General features: G+C 42.3%; 3 protein-coding genes across 4 annotated transcripts; 1 reads left to right on the forward strand and 2 right to left on the reverse strand.

The window, feature by feature from the left end:
* Nucleotides 1–251: 251 nt before the first annotated feature.
* On the reverse strand, nucleotides 252–2,407 carry DRD5 (dopamine receptor D5). The gene has a single exon (XM_015862525.3). The coding sequence runs from the start codon at nucleotides 2,303–2,305 to the stop codon at nucleotides 785–787; it is 1,521 nt and encodes a 506-aa protein (XP_015718011.2). The 5' UTR covers nucleotides 2,306–2,407; the 3' UTR covers nucleotides 252–784.
* LOC116653383 (uncharacterized) lies at nucleotides 2,401–9,571 on the forward strand. Its single transcript, XM_032444438.2, has 3 exons — nucleotides 2,401–2,951; nucleotides 6,417–6,508; nucleotides 9,456–9,571. Exons 1-2 carry the CDS (start codon nucleotides 2,580–2,582, stop codon nucleotides 6,435–6,437), a joined length of 393 nt encoding a protein of 130 aa, XP_032300329.2. The 5' UTR covers nucleotides 2,401–2,579; the 3' UTR covers nucleotides 6,438–6,508; nucleotides 9,456–9,571.
* Nucleotides 9,572–11,209: 1,638 nt separating this feature from the next.
* On the reverse strand, nucleotides 11,210–21,864 carry OTOP1 (otopetrin 1). Of its 2 annotated transcripts, XM_085545744.1 has the most exons (7): nucleotides 21,491–21,837; nucleotides 18,104–18,240; nucleotides 15,266–15,324; nucleotides 14,606–14,683; nucleotides 14,098–14,228; nucleotides 12,311–13,257; nucleotides 11,210–11,934 (listed from the first exon to the last, which is right to left on the reverse strand). In XM_085545744.1, exons 6-7 carry the CDS (start codon nucleotides 13,136–13,138, stop codon nucleotides 11,764–11,766), a joined length of 999 nt encoding a protein of 332 aa, XP_085401870.1. In that variant the 5' UTR covers nucleotides 13,139–13,257; nucleotides 14,098–14,228; nucleotides 14,606–14,683; nucleotides 15,266–15,324; nucleotides 18,104–18,240; nucleotides 21,491–21,837; the 3' UTR covers nucleotides 11,210–11,763. The 2 variants fall into 2 exon arrangements, with proteins under 2 accessions (XP_085401870.1, XP_015718021.2); XM_015862535.3 differs by lacking the exon at nucleotides 14,606–14,683 and having other exon boundaries at nucleotides 21,491–21,864.
* Nucleotides 21,865–22,245: the final 381 nt, after the last annotated feature.

The raw sequence follows: 22,245 nt of genomic DNA on the forward strand, positions 1-22,245 counted from the left end.
AGCATCAGTTACACTGGAAAAGCAAAAAAAGCACCTAACTGGCTGTAAGCAGAGCCATATAAAAAAGCTCCTTTAAGCCAATAGTCCCTATGATCTTTCCTTTCATTCAAAAATGGTATTTTTGTGCAGACCGTTTTGCTTTCACAATAACAGGGTTTAGTAATTAGTCATGTAACCATCCCAGTAAGAATGCTATGGTTTGAATATTTTCTGTGAATCTTTCGGAGTGAGAAATGAAAGATAATAACCCCTTGATCAATGTAATGTTTATTTATTCATCCGGGAACATGGCAAGGATACCACAGGCAACAACGCCGCCTGGAGAACACGGATTTCACATAAACTGTTCTGGCAGAAACACGCATTTAAATAATCAACCAAATCACCACCTCGCTATTTCTATCTCAAAAGAAAAACAATAAGCAAACAAAAAGAGAACTGAAACATAAGACCTCAACAAATGAGCAGTCCAGAAGTTAAGCTATTGGATGTCTATACCAGCTTCAACACCTGTCCCTGTTTGCAAAAGTAGCAACACTCAGCACTGACAATGCAATGTCTATCTACAAATGGACTGACTGTACTTGTACCATGAGACCTCCCGATGGATGCAATCAGTTTGTCCCATCAGCAGCAGTGTGACATCCTGCAAAGTGCTACACAGAGACGTGAAGTTAACATGAAGTGACTGACCAAACTACAGCATAAATCAAGCAGGTTTTTCCATTTAGTGCTAACATTTTGGTGTAGAATCCAGGCAGAAGTGACTGGGGCAGGATGCAGTTTAATGTAAACCATTTGAAGTGAAAGGTGTGATTTTGCCTAGTGAGATCTCCCCCTCACAGTCCAGCTCACAGACAGAGTCGGTGGCAACCTCAGGGTCAGGGGAGATCTGGGACATCCTATCAAAAGGGTCCTCTCGGTTCTCCTCACAGTCAACCACATTTGGGATCATGTTCACATAAGCAGTCACTATCTCCTTATGGAAAAGGGTGTCCTGGTTGTATGAGATGAGCTCGTTGCTTATATTAACAGTCTCCACTGGAGTGGTCGAGCAAAACTGGCCACATCCCAGGAGGTTGGAGAAGACCTTCCTGAAGTCAGCATTGAAGGCATAGATGATGGGGTTGAGGGAGGAGTTGGCCCATCCAAACCAGACGAAGATGTTGAAGGTGGTCTCACTGACACACGGGAGCCCAGCCCGGGGGTCGCTGGGTGGGCTCTCGCAGAAGGGCACCATGCAGTTCAGAATGAAGAAGGGCAGCCAGCAGCAGACAAAGACGCCCATGATGATGGAGAGAGTCTTCAGCACTTTGGTTTCTTTCCTGATGGATGACTTGAGGCTGGTATGATGGTGGCAGTCAACGTGGTTGCTGCGGCAGCTCTGCGCGTGCTCGGCTGCCCGCTCCAGTGAGGAGATGCGACGGATCTGCACCTGGGCAATGCGGTAGATCCGTGTGTAGGTGACAATCATGATAGCCACTGGGATGTAAAAACTGATCAGGGAGGAGGAAATAGCATAAGTCCTGTTGAGGCTGGAGTCGCAACTCTCCGATGGCCCAGGGACAGTGCTGTTGCTGCCATAGGTGCCATCAGAGGGCGTCATTGCTGCCAGGGCCACCCATGTGGTGCTCATGTCCTCTGCCCAGGTGGTGAAAGCACCCGCTGCCTCCAAACCAGTACCAAACCCATCGTCAATGTCCCCAGTGGCAGCAGCAGCATCCCCACCTCTGTGCCAGTTGAGCTGGACTGGGATGAAGGAGATAAGCACAGACAGTGCCCAGGCCACTCCGATCATCACTAGGGCCAGTCGTTGGGTCATCTTCCTCTCGTACCGGAAAGGGCTGGAAATAGCCCAGTACCTGTCCACGCTAATCACGCACAGGTTAAGGATGGAGGCCGTGGAGCACATGATATCAAAGGCCACCCAGATGTTGCAGAAAGCCCCGAAGGGCCAGTACCCGGCCACCTCAGCCACCGCCTTCCAGGGCATAACCAGCAGAGCCACCAGCAGGTCCGAGACGGCCAGCGACACGATGAAGATATTGGTGACCTTGCTCCGCAGGTGCCGGTAGCGGACGATGGCCGCGCACACCAGCACGTTCCCAAAGAGCGTCCAGAGGATGAGCAAAGCGAGCAGGCTGCCCGCCGCCACCTGCGCAGCCCCGGGGGCTCCCGCCTGCCCCCTCGCCCCGCCGTGGGGTCCCGCCTGGGGCGGCAGAGGGCTGCGGCCGCCCCGCAGCATGGCTGGCAGCTCCCGGCGGCAGCGGGGCGGCGGCGGCGGCGGCCGGGGAGCGCCGAGCATCCAGTGCCGCCCCGCCGCCCGGCCCCATGGGGCCGCTGCCCCCCCGCCCGGCCGCCACCCCTGCTCGCTGCCCCCCGCCCCGGCGGTCCGCAGCCCCCGGCCCGCGCTCACCGCTCGGCGCGCCCCTTCCTGGCCGCTCTGCTCGGCTCGGCGCTGCTCGACGTGCCCGCTTCGACGCCGGCTCCGCCCGCACCGCGCTCAGCGGAGCTCGTCTCTCCCCGCTCCTCTCACTTCGCTCCCCGCTCCCCGGGCCGGCCCCCGCCGCCCTCTGAGCATGCTCGCTACCGGGGACTCCCCGTCCGGTCCGGCGGAGGACGGAGTGGCAAAGCGAATCCTAAAGCGTATACGGGTCGTCAGTGCAGATGTGGTCTCGTTGAGCGCGGTCCCACCGAAGGGAACGGGAAAACGTGACCCAGCCGTGGGGCTGGCGGGGCTGGAAGGGGCCGTGGAGGGAGGGCTGGGCGGGTTTCTCCGGGCGTCCGATGTTTGGCACAGGGAAAGAAGCCGGCAAAGGACTCCCGAGTTTCGTTCGTCGCGGCTCTTCCGTGGGATGCATCGTTCGTCTCCGCAGGGCTCGGCGCAGCCAGCAAACGGACCCTCAGCAAGAAAGAAGCGGACACGGTGCGATTGGACTCACCGTGAACTGGTATAACGCCTGTGTTTCAAACATAGTGCAGTAACTTGTATTTAAAATACCTTTATTTTCTTTCATTTTGTAACCCTTTGAAAGAGTCGGACCCGTCCCTGACTGAGCATCCCGTTTGGGTCGCACGGGTCAGGAGCAGCTACCCCTCTGCTGCGGGTGGGACCGGACAGGACACTTAGAGACCTCCTGGATCCGGCATGACACAAGCGAGGATGCAGCGTCAGTGTTAATACATGCTGAAAAAACAAGTTCAGCAACCATTTAAGCAGTTTTCTAAAAGAAAACCTGGAGCTCCGCTTTAGCTCTTGCTGAAGAAATTGGCACTTCTCATGCACGTTTAAGCCGAGTTATATTTAATATTGGAGGGAGCCTATAGCTTTTGTCACCGAGCTCTATGCAGCGTGACTAAAGCTGGGATGCTGAGGCTCTGCGCTGCTGGCACAACCCAAGCAGTGACTCCTGAGATGGATGTAAAGAAGGACCAAATCCCGCAGGTACTTGTGCACATGGCCCCTAAAGCCACTGATCCCCAAACATGAACGTTTAGTAGAACAAAAAGTAGAGATCTGATTTGCTTGTTTAACACGCACGCATTGCTTTGGTGGTGCAGAGGTGTGCATAGATATGTAAAAGCATTTATGTACAGTAGTGATAATATGTGTGCATTTCCATGCATACAGTCACTATGTGTTAGCTATTTGAACACACACACGCATAGCGTGACAACAGCAGTAGCCTGATGATAACATGACAGCACTGAGCTCGGTGGCTCAGCAGCAGTGAGCAGTGGGCTGGCTGACCTCCTCCAAAGGGTCAGACGAGGTGCTCTGACCCATCAAAACAAAAATGGTCTGATCTCTAAATTGTCAGCATTTGAAGAATGGAGCAGTATTCCACTTTCTGCAGGACCTCCAGAGAGTGACCCAAAATCGAGAGGAATTTTTGAAGTATATCTGCATGGCCACATCTGGATGTGTCTGACTCCTGTGTAGCTTAAAATTCAGATGATATAATCCTGTAACCTATTTTTTAGCAAATGCTCCTGAGCTCCATCTACTATGAGCTGGAGTGAGACACCGAGGTCAGGCTGCATGGGGCTCTGAGCAGCCCGATCCAGCTGTAGATGTCCCTGTTCATTGCAGAGGAGTTGGACCAGATGGCCATTAATGGCCCCTTCCAACTCTAACGATCCTATGATTCTATGACGATTCTATGAAGTTGCCATCAGAGAAGTTGTCTCACCTGCTGGATCCATGGGCTCATGAAAGTGCAGTCTGTAGTGGTGACCCAACCCTATGGACACTCTGAACTCAATCCAAGCCACAGCAATGCACCAGATGTTCACAATACTTCCAGTGCAGCAGACAAAGCTGCTGGTTTTCATGCCATGGCAATTGGTTCAGCAGAAGGGGCAAAGGGAGAAAAGACAGCAGTTGCACTGCTTATTGTGCATCACTGGAAGCAGAACTGGGCCAAGAGCCATATTTTAATGGGGACAGTTACAGATGTTGTAGTATCTCACCCATTTCATCAACATCTTTTAAGCCTGTGATAAAATCCTTTAACATTTATAGGTTACAAGCATCTTTTTTTTTTTTTTTTTTTTTTACTTCTGTAGGCAGTTTGCATATAAATATCATTTTAAGAGTGTCCATTAAAACCACAGCTGTCACTTGCTGAGAGATTTGGGGTGGTGTTTTTTCATCCTGCTATCATCTTTGTAATGGCTTTGTGCTTTTCCTACAGAGCTTCATCTCGTTTCTCCCTTTTTATTTTATTCACCTGTTAGAATCCTCTCACAGCTGGCAGATTGGAAGTAATGGAATTTAACTGCTATTGCAATGCTTCTGAGGGGAAAAAAACACACCACATTTTGCAGTTCCTGATTCTTGAGAAGTGTGTTTTCCTGCCTCTCTTTCCTTTCCTTGCAACTCAGTTTACTTCCAATTCACAATATAGAAACTCACTGTTCTGAACAAAGACATTCATTTAAAAGTAAGTGATGTTTCCAAATTAGCACATTCTCACCTAAGAGATACTTAGTGAAAAGAGATAAAATCTAATTAATGCCAGAAGGAAGGTCGAACCTATAGATATAGATGTAGTGCTAAGGGCTGGGCTACAAAAGCTCTTCACCTGGCAGCTCTGATCCATTAGGTTCCACTCAGGAAAGGTGCCTAGAAGTCACAGAATCATTAAGGTTGGAAAAGACCATAAGATTATCCAGTCCAACCATCAGTCCATCCCCACCATGCCCACTGCCCACGTCCCTCAGTGCCACATCTCCACGTTTCTTTAACACCCCCAGGGCTGATGACTCCACCACCTCCCTGTGCCAGTGCCCAATCACTGTTTCTGAGAAGAACTTTTTCCTGCCATCCCACCTGAAGTCACTGCATGTGAAGCCATATTAGTGAGGCAACTGCACTCATAGTTTTGGAGATATTCTCAAGTGGAGCTCTGTTTAGCAGACATATGCTTAAGCTCCATTGGTTTCATTCACTGAAGCTGAAGTGCTGCAGAGATATGGACAAAGCTGTGTATGAATATATATAGAAAATGTTGAGGAAGGAAGAGGAAAGGACTTATGTCATCAAAAAATCCTTTAGACTCGGTCCTGTTCTGCTGTATATATACATATAGGCAAACGAGTTGTAGAAATTGTCTGGGATACTTCCTGAGCTGAGCAGAGAGAATCAGAAAGGTTCCAAAGAGCTAGAAATGTCTGATGAGTACCTCATCTTTCAGGTAAGGTTTTAAAACTGCAGTGGCTGAAAACTGAATTGATGGCAAATCAGGGCATAGATAAGGTGCACGGTTTGAACAGTGAGGACAATTAGTAGCTGACTCAATTGATTTAAGATTGTAATGGATTTGCCACGTTTGAGATCTGAAATTCAAGGCTGAGTGAACTTCTTAACGGTGCTGCCTCCACTCCCCAGCAACTCATCCTGGTACCAGGCAGGGGTCTGGAGGCTGTGCAGGGAGGAAAGCAATTGCAGGTGATTACAGTTATCCCTTCCAGCTTTAAAACCCATCAGTGTTTTTGTTGACTTGAGACTGTGATGGATAGTGTTAATTAGCCAGGTAAGAGAATAAACAGTCCTCCCAGTACTTCTGTTGATCATTTTTTTTCTTGTGGTGAGTGTGATATAGATCCCACACAAGTTGTTGATTGTTCTTGCTTGAAGTCATGAAGTAATTGATGTCACCAAAAGAGATTTCCGCAGATGTCCTTTTCCTGTTGTTCAGACTGACCCTGACAACTTAAACTCATGGTTAAAGGTGAAAGATGAATGTCAGTCACCACAGAAATAGAACCTTTGAAATATGTTTTCCTGGTCAACTTAGATCTTTTTTTTTTTTTTTTTTTTTTTTTTTTGGAATTTCTGTCACACAAAATATTATCTTTTATTATTTAATATCCATAACTATGTTCTAAAACTCATATTGATATTTTTCAAGGGCTACAGAAGGTGCAGATAATACAGCAAGAGATCACATGGTGAACTACTAATGATCAGAAGATTTTGAAGAAAGATGAAGAGAAGAAGAAGGTATATTGATTTGTGCAACGGTAAAATGTGTTTTCTCATTGCATGCATACCCACATCCTATCTGAGCATCTGTTCTCAGAAAATCATCAAGATAAAAAAGCTGTTTTAATTATCTAATACTGATCATTTACATACTTTTGGATCAGTAACTGGGTCTGTGAATACTGAATGGCATGTGTAAATTGTAGACTTTTCTTGATAGTTACTTCTATTGGAACATTTGCTATCAACATCTTTGGGTGGTACTCTGCCCATTAACTCTGAGATGGTCTTGCACAAAATGAGCAGTAAAATCCAGTCATTTTTGAATAGCATGGAATAGTAATAGCAATTTCAGTGGTGAAAATGGGCTCTGTCCATAAAAATACTGGTAGACAACAAGGATTCAGAGGACAGAGGACCAGTCACTCTGTGTGTTTTTTATCACAGATTTGCAGCATTGCAGGGGTTGGAAGGGACCCCAAGAGATACTGAGTCCAACCTCCCTGCTAAAGCAGGTACCCTGCAATAGATAGCAAAGGTAGGCATCCGGATGGGTCTTGAATATCTACATATCCTTCTCTTACAAGTCAACAAAAATGCATCAGCACCTTAGGGCAGCCCTGACTGAGCTGTTAACGTGAAAACATGAGCATCATCCCAACCAGAGAGAATCTGGGGGCAGGGGAAGTCAGCATCTGGGTATTGACCTCCCAAGGATCACAGGTGGCATCTCCTAGAGCTCGATGAGGAACTTATTGCTGGGCTTCCCTTCTCCTGGTAGGCAACTATGGGACAGAGTGGAGCAGCAGTGGGGAATGGGACCCCCACAGTGGCACAGGGGACAGCAGTGTTCTTGCAGTGCTGCAAGTGCTCAGCAGAAAACTGCATTGTGAGGTGGCTTTACATCTGGGCCAACAGTTGGAGGTGATTTAGTAGTGGCTTTGCAATTCTTAAGGGCCATGTAGGACCGAGACTAAACTTTGTAGTTCAGGATTTATTTCAGGGAAGAATTGCAGTTTCAAATTTAGAAACACAGGTGGTAAGAATGAGCAATTTTGTCACTTTGGGATAATAGCAGTAAATGACTGCCTTTACTTAGTCCTGATTCTTTATTTATTTATTCCTCAAGTAAGCCTTGAAATAAAATGCTCTTATAACAATAAACCTGTCTAATTAATCTCAATAGCAGAATATCAGCAACATCAGCAACCCTAGTGCAGTGAGCCTAAGGATCATATGTGTATGTGCTACTACAGAGCACAGAGCAACTGCTGACAAAGATATCAGTCTGCCAGCACAGGACAGAACTGTACTGGGACTGACAAAGCCAAACCTAAATTTATTCTTTTGTCCATACATGAGACAGCAAAGTTATTTATTCTGAATTGTGAATAGCCATTTGGATACTGAACATTTCAACCCACAGTATGTCTAGAATTGGCATCCTATTGGCTTATCCTTCTCTAAAACACATAAGGAAAGGCAAAGCAGAAACCCTCACTATTTCAAGCTCCTCTATAGCACCTTTGTGACCCCTGTTCTGGATGACATCACTTCAAATCAGAGGAAGAAATATATAAAGGTCAAAAATATATGCTCCAATAATTCACAGGAAATAGCTTGAATTCTGCAAGTCATAGCCACAGTGGATTGTCACAGTGTGCAGCTTTGTAACAAAAAGAAGCCTTGGTTTAGGTCAATGTAGGAAAAAGATGATGAGAAAGAGGAAAGCATTGTGTGGAGCTCAGCCAGGCTGTCATCAGTTGTGGCAACTGGTCAGTTGAGGATTCATTCTGGAAATGGCTTTGTTCTCCTTCTGTTTGAAGGTGCCAGTGAGATCTGAGCTATTGAAGCCAAGAATTCATCCCTATCAACTTCATGTTAGTAAAGTAGTGACTGAACCCAGTGAAATTTTCTTCATGTTATTTTGGCACGGTTGGCCAATAGGAAATCTCAGATATATTGACTTGCAAGATATGCTAAAGGATTACTTTTGCCTTGAGCATTCAACACAGGTAACTGTATATAGACTTGTCTTCATCAAACATAAAATGTGCATTGATCTGAGAAAAAAGAGTGGCCGTAGGGAACAGCAGGTTCCAAAATGTCAGAGCAGTGAACGAAAACAAGGACTGGAGCTATCCATTGAAAAACTGTCTACGTGCCTTCATCAAAGAAAAGGCTGTGGATCGAGTTTTCCATTATTTGGGAATTGTTCGTTGCACGTTAACTGTATTGATTACAATAATTATCTCTAATAGGTAAATACCACCTCTGGATCTGAATTTTAATTTCAGAACACTTTGCAGCTACTTACGGTCCTTCTAGTTTAAAATAATGAGATAATGCAATTTATTTTAGTTCTACTGACAGAGATTTGTGACCTCAAAAGTGAGTTTATATTAGGCAGAGCAGCAGCATTACCTAAACATAAAAGATATTTGAGAGACTTATAGTTGCATGGAAGTTTAACATCCATTTTTGCTTTGCCAGAATAACACAGAGGTCTATGAGGTGGTTTCCTTTCTGGAGCAATTTAATCTGTTAATGATGCCTCACTAATGTACTTTATTTCAGTGTCTGATCCCCACCTAGTGGCTTACAGATCATGCTGGTGTCTGGTTTACCTGTACTTATGTGTACCACAGATTCAGTCTCAGTGACACAACCAAGCACAAACCTGATGTCAGATGCAAGCACTGCCATCTCAGAAAGTGTGGTCAGGCACTGGAATGGGCTGCCCAGGCTGGTGATGGTGTGTCACCATCCCCAGAGGTGTTCAAGAAACATGATGAAACATAGATGTAGCACTGTGGGATGTGGGTTAGTGGGTATTGCAATGATGGGTCCATGGTTGGATGAGATGATCTTAGTGGCCTTTTCCAATCTTGAATGACTCTATGATTCTATGATATTTTCCTTAAATACTGAAGTTTTAATTTGTGATTGTTTTTGTATTGGGCAGGTTTCCCAACAGGATGAACAAAGAAAAGAAAATCAAAGGCTTGGAGAAATGGAGGCCCTGAAAAATATTTAATTGCATAATAAATTAAAATGAAGAAGTTATGGTATTGTTGATAATCTTATATGTGTGGAAGGAGCTGTTCTTCACTCTGCTTTGACTGAAATATTGACACATTCCCTGGCAGCAGCTGATCTATGTGTTTTTTTTTTCACAAGCTGGCTTTTAATACAGGTATACTACAGTGATATTCAAGCAAACATTTTACCAGAAAATAAACACAGACTAGTCACTTTTTACACAAGTTTCTATATAAAATGCTGTGTAAAGACACTCCTCTGCCTTTCAGCTGCACTTCATCGATAGGGAGTCAGTGATTCAAAGCCAGCTGGACATAATTGCACTCTGCTCAGAGCCTTTGCAGGAAAAAGCAGAACATAGGCAGGACATGGTAGATGCCTCAGCTTAGGAAAGTCTCAGTAGATTTAATCTTGGAGGTTTTATTACATGGTGCTCAATGGAACATCAGATTTGACTGTGATGGAATTCTCTTATTTAAAAAGTCTCTTTTTAAATAGTATTGAATTGGTCTCAATGGCATTCACTGCAGAGCTCAGAAGTTAACAAACTGTCCCCCTGTAGGCACCTCTGAAACACAGCAATGGCAACTGTGAGACCTCCCTTGGGTAAGACTGCTCTCCAGCCTATGGTCACGTGCCTGAGTGATTGTATAGGCTAACTTTCTGCTGTTGCTTATAGTTTGTATAAAGTAGGACTTACAGCTATAGTGGAGATACACCAAAGAAAGGAAGAGAGAAAAATAATAAATAAATAAATAAATAGGTTTGAAAGCAGATGTTTGGGACAGACCAGACTAAACATTGAAATGAAACTGGTCTGAGAGAACCAAGAGGTGAGAGCTTCATGAAAGGAGTGTGAAAGAAGGTGAGATGAGGCCATGGTGTAGGGAAAAGGTAGAAAAGACTTTGAGAGAGAATGAGGGCAGGAACCAATAGCAGTGTGACAAAAATGCACAACAAGCAACACCAGAGAGAGGCAGAGGTTACAGTGATGTGATCAGGGGGTGACTGCAAGAAACCACTCCAAGTCCAAGGAGCTGAAATTGCTCTGCTGGAACACAGGTGTTCTCATACTCAACCTCAGTGGTGGTGAACCTAATTCAGATTCTGTGTTGCTTTACCTGATACAGGTTTTGCAATAAAAGTTCCTAGGTATGTTATGGCTGTATTTGTCGCAGAATAAATGTAACTACTATGCGAAGAAACGCCTTGAAGGCATCAGGCAGTGGTCTGTGTTTGCCATCTAGTGGTACAAAGCCAAAATTTGCATTCTGATCCATGAGGTGCGAACAGGGCAGATGAAAGCTGTGTTCTGTCAGACCCCTGTAGGAGTATATTTGGTTATCTTTCAACTGAGAGAATGAAGTTCAAAGAAATTAGCAGCTACTAAGAGAAACTGTACAGGGAGTTTAAAGCACTATGGCAACAGAACATAGGTAACTTAAAACTAAGCTACAAGACTACATTTTTCTCTTCCAAAGCATTTGAAGGATGTATGAATAAAGAAGAAATAACTTTATTTTACAGTTATGTCATAGAGTAATTACAAGAGAGATGCACTAATAGAAATATATTTCATCAGAAGAAGTTACTTACAGCATGCTATCTAACCTACGTGTTAGTTATTCGGATTTCATGCCATATAGTTAGAGAAAAATAAAAACAATTAAACATTGATTTTTTCACCAACATTCAGAAAGTTTAATATAATTCCCATAACACAACAAAGCAGGAAACATTTTCATGTTTTATTATACAAATGTGTCTAGGAATTAGAAGTTGGGGTTTTCAGACTGTCTGTGACTCAGGGACATCAGTTGGTTCAGCAGTCCTTGGGACTTTCCCTCAGAAGCTGAGCAGTTGTTATTTCCTTTTTTAAACAGCTTTCAAAGGTCACAGTGAATGAAAGTAGAGCAATACAGACTATTCCAAGGACAAAAAGCTGATGACCAAGACAAAGATTAATGAGATTAAATTGACTATATACAGTTAACACTAATATGATTTTGAAAAGTCTAAATGATAACACTACATATGTAACAAAATGCATGGATAAAAAGTAAAAAACAATATTACAAGGTATTAGCTATGGTCCCTTCTTTCAGAAATATTTATTGGATCTTCTGTTTACTGAGCAGCTGTTGCTATGCTCACTCATTCTTCCACTCTTTCATTTGTTATTTGTTTAATTAATTATACAATCAATTGTTCACTGAGGGACCGTGTATGATCTATGTTTTGCAGTTGACTTCAAAGAGTGAGGCAGCTGAATGCATCCGATAGAAAATAGAAAAAGGCATCGCAAGGTTCACAACAATTATCCAAGGTTCAAAGCCAAAAACAATTTCTTCCAGCCCATTGTCGTATTCTGGGCGGCACCCAAATGCCGGTGGTATCCAAAGCTGCAAGGGAAGAAGGCAATGCCATATTAATTATAACTGATGAGGAACCAGCCCATAATGACTGTGCTCCCATAGGCCTGCAGTTTACTTTTGGAAATCTTTGAGCCCTCCCTGTTACCAGGGCACAACAGCAGCAGAGATTTCAGCTTTCACTGCTGATAGTGTTTTTATGTTTTCTTTATGGTGACTAAAAAAAGTCAGACTCCATGTTTAGATAAACTCTATTCCCCAAAGGCATATCCACTTATTCTTCCAGAAGAACTAAAATTTACTTGCTACAGACTATGGAACCATGTAATTTTAACATACTTATCAGGCTAGAAGGGTTAGGAAGCTTTTGGGTATTAACTTGTGATTTATGTTCAAAATGCCTTACCGAAAGATTGCAGAGGAATAAAAATGCAGCTATGTTCTTAAGAATTCTCCTCTTGTTGTCAACCACTGAACTCCTGCTGCAGAGGGAGAACTCAGAGGCAAAATGTATGCCCGAACCATCTCCCTGACTTGTCCCTTCATGGTCACCACTGCTTCCATCGCGTTCTCTGGCACAGATGCTGCCACGGAACAAGCACGGCAACTCCCCAGCATCCTGGGCAGCGTGGCCATTGTAAATCTCCTTGTACGATGGTGTAAGTGTCAAAGTGCTCCCTCGAGACACTGTCACTATTCGAAGGGTTTTAACATCATCATTCACCTTTTCCTGCTCACGATGTATGGATTCAATGATAAAGAGGTTCTGAATGTATTTCTCAATGATGACCAGGATGGAATAGGGCAGGTTATACCAGGTGTATTTGGGGTGAGCTTGAGCACAGATAATTGCTAGGATGGAGCCCCAGGAGAGGAGCCAGGACCCAGCAGCTGTGCCAACCAGCAGCTCTGCATCCAGTTTTCGAGCTGGATTTTTGGAGTTGTCCAATGACCTGTCCTCCAGTCTGTAGATCAGCAGGGCAATTACTCCAGCTGTGCACATGAGAGCCAGTACAAAGATTGCATGGAGGTAAAACATTGTCAGTGCTAACTCGCTTTTGATTTTCGAGCGCCCAATCTGAATTAAATACACCACAACAATTGCTATTGTGCTAGTTAACACAATGAGTCCAAAAATCATCCCAACGGTTATGCCGTGGAATTTGAATGGAGTTTTGTGTTGCTGATGGTGTTCTACTTTGCGGCCGATGTTCTTCCATAGGACATAGAGCATTGTGGATGCTAGAATGTGGTATTCTATATTAAAGGGGTAAAGGTAATAGATTCCTTGAGAAAATATTGAACAGAGAGTTGTTGTTGTGCAGTTGCATTGAGGTGCATGGTCATCTAAAACTAAAGGAAAGGGAGAGAGATCAGATGTGTGAACTATATAGGATTATTGCTTAAAGTGAATATATAAAACATAAATAAAACAGTAGAACATAGGGGTAAGATTTCGGTGAGACAACACATCATCCTGTTCACATAGCCTTCTAAAATGAGTTCAGGTTGTTTAAGTCATTAGCATAACAAAGCTTGCATAGCTCCCAAAGTGTGATCTCTAGCTGCTTAGCAATAATCACACCATGAACAAATGCTGCAGCAAAGTGCATCAGAGCCTCTGTAGAAATACCATTCTATTATACAAATATCCAAGATTCCTGGGGACTGAGACCTCAGTAATTTGGCATAGGTGGCTTTTATAGAAGCCACCTGTGGGTCAGATGAACAGCATGCACCTAATGAGAAAAGGGCTCCTCTCATTTTTATCAGTTACTTACACTAGTAACTTTCTAGTAACCACAGCACTTCATTAACATTTTGTTTATGTGTAGGAAAAAGATAATCCACAGATACTTTCTTGTGATGCCCCAGTACAGTTTGAAGGTAAAATAACTATGAATCTATTATTCCTCAAGAGAATTATATGTTAAGATCCTTTTGTATCTTCTGGCAATTGTTTTTATTCTGGACCTCAACCAATGGGTAGATAAACTGACAGAAAACACAGACTGAGTTGCGTGTATGATCATGGTAATACATCAGTTTAATTACTATGTAAACAGACTGTATATCAGTTGACTTCTATCTGCCCATGAACAACTTCACAACAAGTACCCAGCACTACCCTGCAGAGATGTAGCATTTTGTGTGGGAGCAGGAATTCCAAAATGTACCAACCCTTCATCTTACCTATTGTTATGTTTCCAAAACCAAGTGTGATTAGTCTTTCCTTATGTTCATTCAGCTGATGCTTTGATTCTGTTAACACTCCGTTTGTCCACAAGAGTAAATTTGTGAACACAGAGTGGATAACCCCAAACCTACAAAACAAGGTAATTATTGAAGGAATCTATACAACATATTTCTCTCTCTCCATATATGTATATGTACTTATATAAAATAAAATGGATTAATAGTACTACATGCGGTGCCATTTAGTTAGTGCAGGAAAAAAAATAAACAGTAAATGGTTTCTCCAAATATGTTCCACAGTGGAGCACAATGAATGTTAGACCTTCAAATTAGCACAGAAACACAATGGATTAATATATTAAAGCACAGATGGGATGCTTTTATGCTCTTTTTTGTGATGTAGTTTTATTTTCTGGGCTGGACAAGTTAATGACAGTGAATTAACATTCAGACCAATGTCAATTGTTCTGCAAGTTGCATTGCTGTGGTGCTTCTCCATACTCACTGTGGCCGACCTTTCTTCTAAGAGACACCATTGCTTTGTCTAACTTTTAGTCCATGCATTTTTGTCTCCTGGAAAGAGCTGAAAACAACAGAGGGCTTTATCCCATTCAGGTTACTGGTACAGTGAGGCTAGGTCACCAAGTGATTTTAAGAATCCTGGTCTTAGACAAGTCATGTCATGGCTTGGTGAAAAAAGAATGGCATCAGAGAAAGAAATGGGATAATTATTCTTAACCTTCTAGTCAAATCAGTATAATACTTGTTCATAACTGCCGAGAATTTCCCTATTTTCCTTTCATTCACTCTTTTGCCAAGCATTATTCTCTTGCACCCAAGACTCATGATGGTTCTTCATCAAGAACATGATGTTTCTTCCTCTAACAAACATATATGAATTTGGGCATGTCTCTCATGATAACCATATACTTATTCTGTGTCTATTGTATATTATGAAACATACTTAAAAGAAGAAAAACATAATTCAGACTATTATATTCCAACTTGGGTGAACAGTGTTACTCTTTATTTACAATAACACAATTAAAAGGAAAATCAAGCTCTGTGAGTTTTCAGTGTCACTCATACTGTAAAACAGTAGGTGTTGAAACACTGTGCAGATGTGCACTTATTGCATTCCAGATGAGGATCAGATCTACTTTACCTTTCAAGTGTTTTGAAAGACTGGATAATATCCTTTGCATGACACCAAAGAAAGTATACCTAAATGAATGAATAAAGAGAAATGTCATTATACTAATACATATGTATGAAACTCAAAAAAGGAAGGCATATCTGAAGACAGAAACCTTGATGATTAAATCCACTGATGACTCATACCACTGTGGCTCTGTATCCATACCTGTGAAATCACTCCTGATCCTTTGCAACATTCAGCCATAACCTTGCATGAAGAACCTAGGATTTCAAGCCAGTGGATCGAGAGTAGAAAGTTTCAAATGATTCACCAAAACATACCATACTTCCGTATCTGAAGAAGCTTTTATTTTAATGACAAAGGAAATAAAATAGACAATGTTTTGGTGCTGTGGGGCATGCTGATGTTTGAATAATTTACTAAACACATGAAATTCTATGAAGGGAAAGTGGCAAGCAAGAGGGCAGACTTGGCTGATGAAGCAAACAATGGATGTTCAGAAAGTAAGAGAAGGTTGTTCTGTCAGTCTGGGAGATGACCACATTAGGAGGAACAAATGTAGTTGCGCTTAAGAGTAGTGTAGAAAGATCAAGATGGAGAACAAAAGAGAGAGCATGGTACTGAGTTAGTCACTTATAGTCCTTCTTTCCCCTTTACTTGCTATCTCTGTGGTGGGAAAATGAAAACCTCAGGATGTTGCTAATACAAAACCTGCTTTAAATCTGACAGGGGCAAGAGTAATGATATTGATATACCTCAACGATGTTAGTGTGAAAGTGAAATTCCTATTTACTTAGAAAAGCTCCTAGCATACTGAACTTGACTAGTAGGAGAGAAAAAGATCCAAAGTGTTTGTCTTAGAGACCTATTTGGTGTGGTGTTTCAGAAATGGATTGAAAAGTGCAAAGAACTTTGGGTTCTTCTGCAGCAGCTACAGTGATTGGAAATATGTTTTCTCAATAATGTAGGGTACCTCCACAGCTGTTGCTGTCTGTGACATTCAGTATCTGATTTCTGAAAAAGATGTGATTGTGCAGTATTCTCTGGCTCCTACGAGAAGTCCAGGGCACAGAAGAAACTACTGGATGTTTGGAATGGATTTTGCTCAAATCCAAGAATCCAGCCACCTACTCATCCAATTAAGCACACAAGGAAGTATAACCGTTGCAAAACTCCAGATGTAAAGACTACAAGATGCCGTGGAAGTTCAGACTGAAATGAATGATTATCATCTTAGCCTTATCTCAGCCATAGGATAGACATGGTAAAATCTAACAGCAGATGTGAAAACATTCTTCAGAACTAAAATAAAAAAGAAGCTTAGTTCAAACACTGAAGTCAAGCAAATGGAAGAAAAATAGGACTATGAAAATAAGTGAGGTAAAGAAATTACAGGAAATCTAGTTTTTGCTCCCAGAGCACATGTTATATCAAAGGAACAAAGGGCTCTGACTGTGAAAGAGCTTAATGCAAAGGCTGCCTTGGAACAGTGGAAACCAGAGGCAGGTCGGTGCTAGCTCATTGTTTGCACAGTGGCAGGTTGTATTTGTTCATTTACTGGCAAGTAATAGGATGTCTCATTAGAGTAAAACACAACAGCATCCAATACATGTTCTGTAGAAAATGAATCCCTAGGCTTTCAGATGACAAGTAATTAGGAATCCTCTCTGGTGTAATTTCAGCATGCATTTCAAGGACATGAGATTTTTCTTAAATAAGAGGTATGTGGTAAATTATGCATTTTACCTTTTCTTTGAGTGCTCATACTAACATCCAAGATTTCACTATTTTAATCTAAGCAAATGATAAAATCAGCAATGTGAGTGATGTAATATTAAATCAAACAAAATTATTGTTCTCTTTTTTTCAGCTCCATCTATTCCACACTTTAGTTCACAGTAGCTGGAATCACCATTAAGTAGAGGTTACTGGATGCAATAAAGAATGCTGCAGGCAGATCAGTAGGAAAAAAAAAAAAAAAAAAAAAAAAAGGCTCAATTTCTTAGGTTTGTTTCTCAGAAGTAAAGCAAAGAAATTGTTAGACACTGGTGGCCCTGCCTATAACAGGGCACCGGAGCCTGACAATCCTTGAGGTTCCTTCCAACCCAAGCCATTCTGTGATTCTATGGAGAGTGAATAGTACAAGAAAGTAAACTTTTGACTACTTCCATCACATCTGAATATTGCTTTCAGATAAAAAGATAGAGATCTACTGCTTAAATTTCAATGTTTCTTTTCTGTTACAGAAAAGAGTAGAATGTAGGTGGTTTGATGGCTCATTTAAATGCATCCACAATCCCTAGAAAAAGCATTCTTTTCTTTCCTGTTCTCATTCTCATCAGTGTGTTACTTAATTATCTTGAAAAGAGCATCAGATCACCTGGCTGCCACTGATCATTGTTCTTTAGTGGCTCTTCCTGTCCTTTTTTACCACAAATCTGCTCATAGAGGCCTAAAGGAATTCCAATTTCAGATTGTCCTGACAAGAAAGAGGAGAAAAGTCTCAGTCTTCACCTAAATCATCTTATTGTCAAGCTGCTCTTTTCTGACACAAAGTTCCGAAAGCTTTATAAATGACAAACTGAAAAGCATGTAACTTCAACTACAATGGAAGGTTTTTGTTTATTTCTTTTTTGAACCCATAGGAGCAGTTACAGAAATGTCAAGATGCCTAGTCTGAATTTGCACATAAAAATGATATACATGCATTAAAGAGGAGTCCTCAAAATTACCTTGTTAAATAGTTAGAAATTAGCTTAAAATCCACTGACAAGGGGAAAAAAATATATGCATTTTTAGTAAGAAATACATCTATAATATAAAATTGCAGCTGGTGACTTTTACCTGTAAGATGGTGTGTGCTGCATGCGTAACGGGAAAGATGCCTTCAGTTGGAGACAAACAGTTTGAAAAATCAATATAGTATCCAATTTTAAAGGAGTCCAGAATTAAAGTAATCACTGCAAATAATGTAATTCCACCTGCAAATGAAAAGATATTAGAAAATGTTGTACGTAGTCTAGAGACAATCTGTACCTCATGCCAAAACCTTGAGAACGCTATTCCTATTCTTGTTTAGGGAAATAAAAGTGGATTTATGTTCATGAGGACAACTGACTTAGAGAAATAAGTAAGATTACTGAAAGCCTCTGCCCAGTACATCACTGTAGCGTACTACCATACACACCTAGTCCATCCAGCGATGGACCTGAAGACACTCAGCTCCTTGTAGATGGCTCTCAAGTCCTTGTAAGATCAGCCTCTCAAAAGGTATCACTGAAGTGGCCATATAGTGCATGAATTAATGCTCTACACAGTCACAAAGCAAACTATACAAGGCAGGGGCACTGAACAATAATGTTACAGTCTCCGTGCCCAAGAGCTCTACAACAGGCAGTAACACAATCACTTGGTATGCCATCCCCATTGTTTGGAGGTTACACTTCATGTCAGAGACCAAAACTGCAACAAGCTGCGTAGTTTGGTTTCCCAGAAAGGAGCCAAAGATGAAAACTTCAGTATTATAAATTAATCCTAATTATTGGTATACATCACTATTAGAAATGATGAAGATGGTTCCACTAATTTTATATTTGTAAGCTGAAGAAATATGATATAATTTCTATTGGGCGCCATACTAAGAAAATTTGACTGCTTTTTGAACATTCATTGAAATTCCTTTGCTTTAGAAGATGAAGAATAGGATTTTCAGTATTGCAAAGTGTTGGCTTAATTCTTTCTATTAACCATTAAAAAGCAGGAAACCATGACAATGCAGTTGTGAAAATGTCTCTCTAAAAATAGAGTTTGGGTTTAAATAAAGGACAATTTAATGCAAGTAAGAAAAAAATGCGAGCTGAAGTCTGCCAAGAGCTGGGTAAAGTGACTGGCCACCTATGCTTTAAACAAGATGTGCTGCTGGAGAGCATAATGAAATAAAGCCATTTGTGAAGCTGATCGATTTTCTCTTTGAGTTCCTTGTTTCAGCAGGCTGAACTTCTAAATAGTGACCACACAGCTTTTCATTACAGAAGAGTGTCCTCAGGTGAATAAAATTGGGAATAACTAAAGGAAAGGAGCCCATCTATACGAGGCTTCATCAGCTTCCCTGGGATTATTTGGGTCAGTACAACTGGACTTTGTTAAAGACAAAGAAGTCAGAGGAGCTTACATCACAGTAAGTCTGCAAAAGTGGTTGGTCTACCATGCAAGCTGGAAGGGAACTGCTTTAGTTCACAAAGTTCACATTTAGGTGAAAAAGGCTCCAGGGAACTTTTCTGTAACCAATTCTTGTCACTAGCCATTTCTCCTTCTAGCTTTGTTAAGTGCATGCTAGGACTTGGCTAAAAGAGGGCTTTGTTAAGTCATTCTCTTCCCATATTTGCCATAGCCACCTAACACCACTTTTACCAAAACAATAATCACTGTTTGAAGGGAAAACGAAAATACACTGAGCTGGAGTTTACACGCTAGACTAACTGATTCACACACATTTTCTCCAGTGATGAAAGCAAGATGTTCTTCAAAAACAGCTGATAAAGCTAATCAAGAATTGCCTTGAAAAAGAAAGGAAAGTTGTTTTCTGTGGAAAGACTTGGTGAAAATGTGTCCATTCCCCTCGTTTTTGGACTTGTCTGCCAGATAAAAGATTTCTGTGACAAAACCATTGATACACGAAAGGACAAGAGGGATCTTGGCAGAGGAACTGCCACCATAGTTTAGCTAAGTTTTCTTTTACCATTACAGGATAAAAGAGTTTTATTTACTTGATGTAACTACAAGAAACTCTTAAGAATAGGAAAGTGTAGGACTTTCCCTAAGGACAAATTTATTGAATTGCAGCATAGACATCCAAGAAAAGCTGTGGAAGCCGCCACAGCTAAGAACATATTACAAAGAGCAATGCTGTGCTGGTAAAAGAAATGGATAAGGTAACCAAGTAGTGCATTCCAGGATCTTATTTCTCAATGTCTGTAACTCCTTATATCCTGTAGGACAAATGAAATGCTGTGAATTCTGTGCCAACAGAAGAAAGGGCAGGGGGTACTGCTGTACTCACCCATGTTAAGTAGTATTTATTCCATGCATAGGAGGAGAAAGTTTTTCTCTCTAAGAAAAGCATAGCTTGGTCCAAAATAGGATCAAATTAAACCTTGCAATAATGAACTTTGGCAGCTTTTAAGTCACAAAAGGTAATAAATGAAAGAAAAAAAAAAGAAAAAAAGAAAAAAAAAAGAGCCTGAGAACTGAATATCATTTTGGAAAAGGGTGAATAGGCAAAAGAAGCAGTTGGAACATAAGTCCGTACATTCAAGAAAGAGTCTACAGACCATGGCTCTATATTGTTATACATTACAAAACAATAATAATTAAAATAAAATCCCCTAAAAATGTATATATATAAAATATATTGTATAACTTGTGCCCTTACAAAAGGCACCTGAACTGCAAGTAAGGGCCATTACAACCCTCCACTGTTCATGTGGATTTGTATATTTTTCCTACAAGGTAATGCTAGCTTTAGATTATATACTTTACCTGTTAAACTATACACTGGTCTGGACAAGTATCTCATCCTCTTCTGACTCCAAGTTATTCTAAAGTTTGATGGTTGAATTTGGTGATCTTGAAGATCCAGCTTACAAATGGGAGCCTGGGGCAGCCCGACCCATTGTTTGGCAGCCCTGTTCATGGTGCAGTGATTGAAGTTTGAATATCTTTAAGGTCCCTTCCAACCTAAGCCATTTTATTATTCTACAAAACAATTCTAAGGCATCACTGAACAGATGCAAATGGGAATATCTGGAATACATGAGTAGAGAGAGCCCTTGAGGATATTTCTGACTGGTGCTAATAAAAGGACTATTTCATTGCCTGGAAAAGGTGATACATCCTGTGGGAATGTTGCACGTAAAAACTTCTTCCTCCAAAATCTGTACTTTATTTCTTATGTGCTGCCAAAACAGCCTGATACATTGGGGGAAGAGAAAAAAAGGCTCTATATCTTTCAGTACTGTAGGTGGAACGTTGGAAAGTGTTTAGAGAGTTTTCCCACACAATCCCTCAACACGAATCCTTATGCCCGTATTTAATTAGTGCTCGTTTTGTGTGCACGGATCCCCAACACCTGGATGCACCCTGATAGAGATGCATAGGGGATTGGTGCAATACAGAGCTGGGTGATGGCACACACGTCCCGTGCCCGGTGCCACCTGCGTGCCACATACTTACACTTCAGCCAGCGGGCTCCAGCATGAGTGTCCTTGTCCCGGATCAGCCTCCTCTGCGTGCAGCTCCTGCACAGGTACCACAGCATCCACAGCAGCTGAACGAGCATCAGCGTGATGAGGTAGGAAAGCAGGTGGCTCTTGCTGATACCCACGGCGTGCACAGCCCAGGCGAAGGTGAGCAGCAGCCCGGCCAGGAACAGATTGATGCCATACTGGCTGCTGAGGATCTCGGCGTTTTTCTGCGGGTAGCTGCCTCCCGCGTAGGACGAACAGCCGCTTTTCTCCATCTCCCAGTCGCTAGATGCGGGCAGCCGGCTCCGCTTCCCCGGGCAGCCCCGAGGCAGCCTCAGGCCCGGCCCACAGCGGCACCGGGGGCGGAGCGGGGCCGCCGGCTCTCGCCGTGCCTTTCGCCGCTGCGGGGCCGCATCATGCCCCGGGGTCGGCCAATAGCTGGGGCCGGCAATAGGACTAGAGGAGAAAACGTTCCGTGACCTATGGCCAGAGGACAAGGATGCACGTAAACCTCCAAATCCAGAGCACCAGTTGATTGCCTATGGGGGCTGACAAGAATTCATCCCGGCGTAGAACATGAAATATTGCAGATGGTACAGCACACATTCTCTTAACCCTATAGCTATTCACGTAGCCATAGCTTGGAGGCCAAATACGAAGATAAACTGGTCCTAATTCTGACCAGGCATGTCTCACATTTTTACCCTAACATTGCTGGTAGCATAAACAAACATCTAAAGTACT

The sequence above is a fragment of the Coturnix japonica genome, chromosome 4, assembly GCF_054131305.1.
Source record: "Coturnix japonica strain WE chromosome 4, WE-NBRP24, whole genome shotgun sequence".
Taxonomy (NCBI): domain Eukaryota; kingdom Metazoa; phylum Chordata; class Aves; order Galliformes; family Phasianidae; genus Coturnix; species Coturnix japonica.